The sequence below is a fragment of the Alligator mississippiensis genome, chromosome 4 (assembly GCF_030867095.1).
Source record: "Alligator mississippiensis isolate rAllMis1 chromosome 4, rAllMis1, whole genome shotgun sequence".
Taxonomy (NCBI): domain Eukaryota; kingdom Metazoa; phylum Chordata; order Crocodylia; family Alligatoridae; genus Alligator; species Alligator mississippiensis.
In genome coordinates this window covers 14868286-14878553 of record NC_081827.1, presented here as the reverse complement: position 1 = coordinate 14878553, position 10268 = coordinate 14868286, and the positions used below count along the sequence as shown (strand labels likewise).

The 10268-nt window shown below is 43.0% G+C and overlaps 1 protein-coding gene across 1 annotated transcript in view; it reads left to right on the top strand.

Annotated features, from left to right (window-relative positions):
* Window positions 1–7769: 7769 nt before the first annotated feature.
* FRMD4A (FERM domain containing 4A) overlaps window positions 7770–10268 on the top strand; it is a 283978-nt gene continuing 281479 nt past the window's right edge. The window contains exon 1 of the mRNA XM_019487548.2: window positions 7770–8105. Within this exon, the coding sequence (XP_019343093.1) occupies window positions 8040–8105 (66 nt within the window). The 5' untranslated portion in view covers window positions 7770–8039. The remainder of the gene's footprint in view (window positions 8106–10268) is intronic.

Sequence of the window (10268 nt, the reverse complement as noted above, 5' to 3'; positions counted from 1 at the left end):
ATTTAACTATTTGGGCTCTCAGTCGATATTTGGTGGCATAAAGCACCACCCACTACAGGAATAAATTGGTTATTTCAATTCACACTGAGCAAAAGCCTGCTTGCCTAACAAATCCCCATCTCATAACAGTTAGCATATAGTTCTGCAGACGTGGCAAAGAAATGAAGTTGGAAGTATTCCCCTTAGGCTCAAGGGTGGTCTTTCTTACTCAGTGGCACCCACCACACATTACACATATTATGCAATTAACAGGTTAATCACACAGTAAATTTAGACTGGCCACACATGCAACACCATAAAAAGTTAGTGCTTGAAAATGTGTAACAATTGTATAGTTGGTTTCTATCCAGCTTTAATTTGAACATGTGACAGGGCCCAGTGCTGCAGCTCTCTGCTGGAATGGGAGGCACAGTGAGATGCTGGGATCTGCCTGTGTGGGGAGGGGACACGGGGATTAAAACCACAGAAAAATAAAGTTGGAAGAAACCTCAGGAGGTCGCATCTAGTCCAACCCCCTGCTCAAAGCAGGACCAGCCCCAACGACGTCATCCCAGCCAGAATGGCAATCCGTTGCTTCAGAAAGAAAGAAGAAATGCATCATTTCAAGCTTGTAAAAAGCTTAAAATCAGGTCTTGTGAATAACCTGACAGAGGAAGTCCCACATGGACCATGGTTTTCTTCTTGCTTTTATCACCTTGGGTCATCCAGAGGTTCCTATTTGGAGCGAGTCTCAGACATGGTTTTTTTGCTATGTAGCCGTGGGATTTTTCTCTGTTACGGACTTGCCTGGATCCCCCTGCGGGTGAGAGCTCAGGAAAAGGACGCCCCGGTTTATTCTGAAAGTAAAGGCAGCGGGGCTGTCCAGTCACAGCTTTGTGACCCCATGCTGTGTGGAAGAACAATTTTGCCACCACGCTGACTGCCTGTTTGGGCTTTGAGTTGATACACAAATGCTCGGGGGTCTTCAGGGTCCCTGCAGCAGAGCGCAGCATGTTTGCACCCTTCTGTGTCCTGGGTGGGGAGCGCTTTGGCAGCTGCCTAAGAAAGGGAGAGCTCATAACTGAATTCCTCATCTTCCATGTTGTGCAAACCTCTTCCTCACAATGTCTGTGCTCTTTCCCTGTCACAGTTTTGATGTGGCTAATGGGAGCTGCAGCTCTTAGAGTTGTGTATGGACAGTACGTAGACAAGTCTGTAGAATCAGGTAATTAGGTTTCTGGGCAAGAAATGAGTATTGGCTTCATGTTCTTGATCAACTGGCAGAAAATTTGGGCACTCTGGGATGAGAATTTATCACCACAGGGCACTTGTACAAGCGATGTCATTACAATGTACATATGAAGAAAATGTCACTTTATGTAGTTTAATGGCATCCCACTGTGCATGTGCAAGAGTTTTGGGGGCTTTAAATGAGTTTGTATCGTTGCAAACTAAACTACATCGGGATGTAGCTTAGTTTGCAATGATGTGTTGCAGCTATTGGTCAGCTCATCCCCCCGCCGTGTGAGGGGCGGGCGGGCTCCACAGGAAAAAAAAAAAAGATTGAGCTCCTCACTACAGCAAGGGGCATGATTTTTTGGTGCAGGGAGCCTGCCCACCTCTCCTGCAGCCAGGGGGTGAGCTGCTAGCAGGCCAAGTGACCCCTGAGCTATGGGGAGGCCTGGTCCTTCCCTCCATAGTGGGGCCACCCAGGTAGGCTGCTAGTGCACTGGGTGCTGCCCCAGCTCTGGGTCGAGAAAGAGTTGGATCAGGCCAGGTGCTACCTTTGAGCTGGTGTAGCACCTGGCCCACTAGCAGCCTGCCAGGGCAGTCCCGGGGGGTGCTGCCACTGTGGAGGGAAGGACCAGGGCCCCCACAACTCTTGGAGCCAATCAGCCTGCTGGCAGCTCACCCCACCACCGTGGGCAGTCTCTTCTGTGGGGGGTGGGAAGGCATCGGGCCCCTCACCATAACAGTGATGGAAAAATAAAACCCCACTGTTTCAATTAAAAACCCACCATTTCAATTTGGGGGGCACAGAATGCAACCCTAAGGACTAAACCCCCATCATGTGTACAAGCACCCATAGTATCTGTGCTCCTTCCTTACAGAATGAGTAGCAACATTAAGCGTCTAGTAGGCTTCCCAAAGTCTATGGAACATCTTCCTTCCCGGGGCCAAATCTGTGCTTGGGGTACAACTCATCTCTGAGGTGAGTAAGACTTGGTGTAGGGGGCAAAGGAAACTAGAATAAGAAGGGTGTTCAGAATTGGAAGCAATCCTTGTGGTGGAAAACCTTTCTCAACAAAGAAGACCCAGTAACACTTCTGAATGACACCCAGACCCCATGTTCATCTAATCCCTTCCTCTGGAAAGGAGTTTCACCGTCGGATCAGTATGGTGGAATGCTTTCTTCCCATCTCCTACGTGCTTTGTTCTGGACCTTGTCCCAGAGGAGCACACCTGATCTCGGGTTCATAGATCAAACTTCAGTCTTTGATGTAGCAGTGCCTTTATTTTAGATTATTTTGGAAATCTGGGTTGAAGGCCCTGGCATTGAAAGAGGACTGGGAGCACTTGAGAACGACCCTAATATAGCTCTCTAAACTAGCATTACACGGCCACTGAACGAAATGCCATTGGAAATAGGCAGCAGTTGCAGTGTTTCATATAGATTTTGTCTAGGGTCATCCCTAGGAGAGTGGACCAGAGGATCCCTTGCACAGCTACTTTAGAGGCTTAGCAAATATTGGTTTCTTGCCGGAGCAAAAAATCCTCCCTTTAGCTTGTTCATATAAATAGTGCATGAGTGGAAGTAGCCTGCAATGTAGAAACCCCAGGAATGCGTCCCTGCTCCCCCAGACTCTTGAGAGCACTCTCTCATGTTTGATTGCTGCAAGCCAGACAGAGTCAGACCCAGGACTTGGATCTCGGGAGCAGAGGTGTGGACCCAGAGCAAATGCACATGGGGTGTCATGATAATGCAGGCACAATGCCTTGGTTTCCCCCACATCCACTAGAGAGGTAACATGTCATTACTACCCCTACAGTGGAGTGCAAGTAAAGCAGAAACACTAGATCCAGACAAACCTTTCGCCTAGCTAGGGTCAACATGCAGCCCTTGTTCTTCTGTGAAATTCCTTGCTGCAGCAGCATGCTCCAGCATGCAAAGTGAGGTTTCTGAGCTTCCTTCAGACTGATAATCCAGGTCAAGTCCACTCCCCATTACTGAGAGTATCAGGCAGATGCTTCCTGGGTCTAGCTCTGGCCTCTTACCCTGCAGAATAGTCTCTTGTCTACTGTCCTTCCCCTCTGGACCTCTGCTGCTGGGCTTTCCTCCTTTTTAGGCCTGTTTCCCAAGCTTAGCAGCCAGCTCAGGTGTAGCAGTGTGGTGCTAATTACCATTACTCCCATTTGGCCCCTTCTTCTGTGGAGTGGAGCTTACACCGCTCCAGTCTCACCTTCCAAATCCATGCCCTGATACACAGATGCATTATAGCTGGGTATCTTTCTTTGTCCTCCCCTTATACCAAAACCCCTCCTGGTAGGACTTCCTCAAAAACTAATACATCTCCGCAAAGCATTTTGACCGTAACAAAACCCCATGTTTTGCTGAAATATCCTTTTCAGCAGCTCTGCTCCTTGGCTATATTTTGATATCCTATTCCCATATAGAAGAAGAAAAGTAGGAGTGAAATGAAAGGAAAATGTGGGTGTAGAAGAACATCCTGTCCTACATGAATACTCTGGTGTGCTGTCAAATGGACTCTTCCCTACTTTAAATAGAAAAGGTCATGTACTCATGTAGCCAAGACAAGACATTTTCAGGAATTAATAAATATTGAACTGATCCCTTAATGAGGAGTCTTTTGGACCTTGCACCTTGGAGAACCGTCTACATTAGGGCTTCTCCTGATTACTTCTAATTGCATTTTATATATACATGAAAATGATCATGTCCATGAGGATTTGGAGCAAGCTTCTAGAAAAGTCTGGAGAAGTCTATTGACTTCTTATTCATTACCTTCAGTAAAACACTTCCATAAGAGAAGTGAAGAGGTAATGTTGAACTGAGATAGATCCAAGCCTCCCCAAATTTTGGATGCATTTGAAATCGGAACCTGCATCCAAATCTGCTTCCCACAGCCCAGTTTTTAGCCAAACTTGGAATAGGCCAAACCCAACCATCCTTCCTCAGCTCCAAGACATTCTAAATTTCAGCCTCAAACCAACTGTTTCTCTCTCTCTCTCTCTTTTTAATGTGTCTGCAAACTTTTATCATGGGTCAAACCAAGGCACCAGCTCTGATTATAACTAGAACTGGGTAGGAAATTGCAATTCCCACTTCTTGAATATTTTCAATATTTCATAATATTTTTTCCTATCATGCTTTGGGATTAACCTGAGGTCTCTCGCCATATTGATGATTAAATGTCAAGAAACTACTATGCCCCAAGTAAGCAATGCCTTGGTAGCTATGAAAACCAAACGGCTTGGTTCAAGAAATCAGTGTTTTACCGTGAAGTTATAATGAACCTCTGAGTCTGTTGATCAATGGTAGAAATGAATCGCTAGATATCAGTAACATGATGATGGCAAGTATGGGGAATTAATGCATGCTTTGCCTTTTGTAGTTAGAGTAATCTCTGAACACTCAAATCTGGCTGCCCATCCTGAATTACAACCCATAAACTCATCCATCCCCCTTGCTCTGGTCACCATAGCACATAGTCTTTCAGTGACAGGTGGCTACAGGGAGAATCAGGAAAGCCATTATGCACTTTCTTTATCCAATTTTTCTTCTCTCTTCTGTGCCTGACACTATTTTCACTGTCTATTGGTTTTGAAATAATCTCTAAATTCATCCTTATGAATAGAAAAAGGAGCCTGTGTTTGTCCCTGTGCTACTGTCAGATTGAAAATGCATTCTGAACCTTGGAAGATATCGCTGGCTGTTAAATATCTTTGGCTGCTATAATACAGCTATAGGAAGAGTCAAGAGAAACTGTTAATGTTGTCTGTCTGCTTTAAACAGAAAAGCTGTACCATCACGTCAAGGGGTCCTATAGAAAAGAACCTTTAAATTAGTACTTGTGTATTTATCAGATCGCTATTGTGCATTTAAGTATAGAAGAAAATGCTTGTTTAATTGTAATGACAGTTCTTTCAGTCTGTCTGGATGATAACATCAATCTAACAGTGCAAGAATGCATGTTTCATTCCTGGTATAGCTTCAGTAACATCCCTAGAAGCCAGGATAACTTTGGGCCCATTTCTATCTAATTGTCATTATTGCTCTGTCTCAACAGAAGTATTTGAAGAAGAAAACTAAGAACATTTGCAACGGCATCCTGGACTTGACCAACATTCATTTCTAGTGCATCTACACAAGATGCCTTAATGCACAGTGGACTGTTCTACTGTGCATTAGCACATCCCAGCAGAAACCGTGCTGATGGATGAATGCGCGGTAGAATTAGTCCACTGTGCATTAAGCGTCACAAAAAGTTTGTCTTGTTGCACTAATACGCCTTTTTGTAGTACCTCATATTAGAGGTACTAAACTTAATGCGCAATACCAAGGGTGCATTAACGAACATGTAGACATGCCCTTTGAGGCTTTGTGTTGACTCTGTGTCTTTGTAGGCCAACTCTACCACAACAACTATTTGCTCTTGAGCAGCAATGGGTAAGCAGCAAAGGAATAAGGACTTGGCTTTAAAATGGATAACCATCCAATCTGATCTGGTGAGGTACAAAGCTATAAGATGCTGGTCATCCTCAACTCTCACTGATTTCAGAGGGAGCTCAGCAATCCACGGATCAGGACCTGATCTTGCAAACACTTTCTGCAAAACATAGTGGGATGGTGATCCTATTTAAGTTGGCATGACTCCTGAGGGTAAGCAGTATGCTTATTAAAGAGCTAATCTTACAAGCACTGGGTTGCAAACTTTGGCTTTTATGAGATTTCTGGTTATGGCTAGAAGTTGGATGAGGGTTAATCCTGATTTTTTATTTATTTTTTTTTGCATTATTGAGTATAAACCTCTAGATATCAATTTTTTTAAATGATGCTTATTAAGAAAATTTGGAAACCCTTGTCTCCAAAAATTAAAGAATTATCAACATTTTCACAAACGGGGGGAGAAAATGTGTATGATAAACAAGCTCTTTTTGTTTGTTTGAAGGCAGCTGCTAGGCTAAAGCCATTCCTTCCATTTCTCAGTCTATTTCTGGAGTGGCTAACTTATTATCTGATTGGGGACCTTGTGTGCATGAGTTTGTCCATCAGGAGAATATATTACATGCCCTTCTTTGCTATCCAAGCTATCTATCACGTCATGCCCCAAATGGTCTATCAGGCTGTTGTCTAGAAAAAGTCAGTCATCAGAGGCAGCTCCTGTTCAGATGCCTGTGCCAGATGCTTGACAATGTGACATCAACCATAACTCTAAGAATGGTTAGCTGGAATTTATGACTTGAAGTCCCATTGAGCTGTGTTGACCAAATCCATCTTCCACCTCTTTAAGCTTCGGTGTATTAATTCTGGTTGAAGCCTCCCCATATTTTTTTCCTCCTAAGTGTTTTAAATATGCCAAGGTTACTTTGCAAGATCAGAGCTTCTGTGGGTGTTTTAAATGAAGGAATATCATGCGTGGCTTGATCCCATTCCTACTGAAGTTCATGGGGGACCACTTCATTCAGTGAGCAGAGCTCAGCCTAGAGATCCGCAAACCTAAGTTATGTCCCTGTGTCTACCCAGTGACCTCTGGTATGAATATAAGAGTTTTGTTGCTCTCTGGGCCCTAATTTCTTCATCAGCAAAATAGAAATAATATTCTCAGTCTAAAGGTTGCTGAAATCAATAAAGGATTCCAGCTGACTTTGAGGCCCACTGAATTGGACCCATCCATTCTTACCGTTCTTTGTAAAGTAAAGGGATAAAAGTGTTACATAAGAACTCAACTATTTCTTTTTTTCCTTTGACTTAAATGGGAGTGGGAACATACAGTTGGACACACACATAGCAAGACCTTTGGGTTTGTGCTCATAGACCTGTTTCTTCTAACTTTTTATTGTGTGTTTTTTTGGGTTTTTTAATAAAATATGAGAGTAGGAATCTGATCCTGGAGAATGCACAGTGCTTTCGGCTGCCACTGGGGTCAATAAAGTAAGATGCTGAAGTTGATGAGATTTAACTGTGTTTAGTAGTCATTGCAAGGGTCTTCTGCTGATGTTTAGAGGAGGTGAAGGGGCTCAGGGCTCTGCAGAGTTGTATCCTGAAAGAGCATCTTAGGTTATTCCCGTTCAGACTCAGCAGTGAATGGGAACCATTTGCCCTGGGTTTTATTTTGATTCTTTGGGACTGGGTAAGGGATCTAATAATATTCCAAGGAAAAAATTAGTGTCCAAATAACCCTTGTTTCCTTGTTTTTTACACGTCTGTGCTCTTCTCTGTCACCAGCTATAGCAAAAGGCCTGATATGTTCTGACAAAGACCTATTCATGGCATGCTTGTGTGAATTGGCCCGGCACCGGTCACAGCCAACTTCTGTGGGACCTGCTGCCCCTGTTTTACAATACACTCCAGTGTGCCGAGCCATTTGTGAAAGGTCAGAAATGAACAGAGAAATGAACTGGAGTCCAAAACAAGTAGTCCTATAAATATCAGTCATAGTCAAAGGCAGTTTATTGCATTCCCGCTCCCGCTCTGTCTCTCTCTCTCTCTCTCTTGTGGTTTCCCAGATGTAATGCTGTGCTGCTGACTGAAGTTCTCAAAGGAAAAGAACAGATACTCTTTGGCTTGTGCTTTTATTTTGCACACATGGAATTATCCTCAGTCCTTTGGTCGGTACCGTGAGAGCAGGTTTTAGGCTGAGAAGCACCGAGTCCAAAAATTACTGAGGCTCAGATGTTATGGTTGATTTCACCGTTTGTTTTTTCTTTATCTGTAAATAGCTCGTTTGTTATAGTTCGCGAAATAGCTTCAGACATAGCCAACTTGGACTGGGACTCTTGAGGGTGGCTCTCTTGCTGAGCTAACGTTTCCCTGCACAATGACTTTAGCAGCCAAACTAGAGGACATTGAAGTTACGCTGGAACACCTGCTGATGGATGTGTTTGTAAGTAAACAGCAATTTGCTATTCGCAGCAAGATGTTAATAATCTGGAAAGAGGCATACAAATGTAATGGTACATTAAAGTGTTTCATTGACTTCATCCCTCAGGATTTCCTGACAAACCAAATGTCCAGTCGTACTAGAGCGCTGTAGAACAGCAATATCATTTTATTGCAAATGATAATACGTAAAACTAGCCACGTGTGACTTCAAGGCACAATATATATTGTGGATTTGCTTTATAAATAGTGCACATGTTTAAGGAAGTTCATGCAAGAGAGATGGCTTTGGACTTCACTGTTTCTAGGAATATTTTTGTAGAAGTGAATGTTGAAAGCTACAGTGATGGAGTTGGTTAACCCTCCACATCAAGTCTTTTGCAATTTGAATGCTGTTTGTTTCCTGCTTGGAACAGTTCCTAGGCTTTTGTTTTAATTTTTATTTGTTTTTATTTTTTTAAGAAATGATGGAACAAAGTTAACTGCTTTAATTTTAAAAAGAAGTTTATTCCTCATGGATGTGTCCACCTTCTGATACCAGCTAACATACACAGGCATAAATCCCAAATTGTGTTATTAGTATCAAGATTGTTGCATTAAACAATGGCACATCTTTTGGATTTGGCTCTGAATAGTTGAGATTAGAATATGAGTCCCCCTCCCTTTTTTTTTAAACAAGAGTCTATTTTAAAACATACCAAAGCATATAGATGACATCTTCCAGTGTGTAATCTCCCTCTTTTTTTTCTTTTTTTAGTTGCAACATTTATCTTGCAGGAGATTTTTTATTTTATTTTTTAGGGGAGTTGTTGCTATTGCGTGTTGTTGATTTCACTGCAGAATGAGGGTTCGGGGTGGCCGGAATAATTTGAATTCAGAACATTTTGCATTTTGTTTTAGCTGAAATGTGAAAACAGATCAATCACTTTGGCAATGCTAGAATGAGATCTTTCAGTTGTTTGGCACATTTTGCAAGAGGATTTGGGCTAGAGACTTCTATCTTTTACAGAGTTGAGGAGAAGGCGAGATTCCCTCTGCACTCCATAGCCAAGTGGTTAGGGCACTCCCCCAGTTGTGGGAGATGTGCTTTCAGAGCCCTTGGCTGGTTCGGAGTGGGGACTTGATTTGGTTACCTTACTCACCTGGTGAGTGCCTTAACCAGCAAGCTACAGGGTATTCTGAGCTGGGCAGGGCTTTCCATCCCTGCTGTTGCATTGCCGGGGGGGGGGGGACTTAAATATGCCAGGCACATGAAAATGTCTTATTCACCTGGTTTCTAGGGCATCCCTAATTGAACTCCCTTCTCCACATGTTCCAGTTGTTATGCACAGAAAGGTACTAAGAGTTTAAAACAGTATGAAAATGGGACAGTTCTACATCGCTGTTTCATGAAAACAGCAGTCAGTAGGAGTCCCTTTGCACTGGAAGGACTTGTGGACAAGTTAATGCTTTCTGTGCACAGTTGCAACTGTTTTAAAACAAACTTATTTGGTGATACAGTAAGTGTCATCTGTTCCTAACTCTGAATCATTTAATCAAGTGAATGGCAGTGCTCCTGAAATATTTTGGACTTAGTACCCTGGTGACTGAATTCCCTGTACTCCACCAAAACAGTCTTCATTTAGTGCCAGATGTCTAAAAGTGCTTTACCACTTGGTACTTGAAGTATTTGCTATATTTAGCATAGGAATTACCAGGATCAACTTAACAGGGCACTCTTGGCAGCATTTTTAGTCCCACATTTGTCTGGTCATGTCTAAGCATCAGGGCAAGCCTCTTCTCTATCCTGTAACCAAATTCAGTCGATTGCCACTGGCATTGGATAATCTGCCCTCTATTCCCATTTGGTCCTCACTGAGATGGTTGTACAAATGCCAAGACTTCAGACAGGCAAGGGGATAGAAAAATCAAAATGGAAGAAACCCAAATAGGTGTGAATGCTCAGCCTCAGTAAAAAAACCCCAAAAAACAGGAGGGCATGTAACATAAGGAGTGGATGAAAGATTACTGAGGTCATTGAAATCGGTAGAGTCACTTATTTGTACCACCGGAGCATCACCGTGCGTCTGTGTATATCCATATGTGAGTCTCAGTAAAATCCTCAATTAAACGTAGGTTGTTGTGGGTTGGCCTGTTATGAATGTGACCCTAAATGGTGGTATTTTGA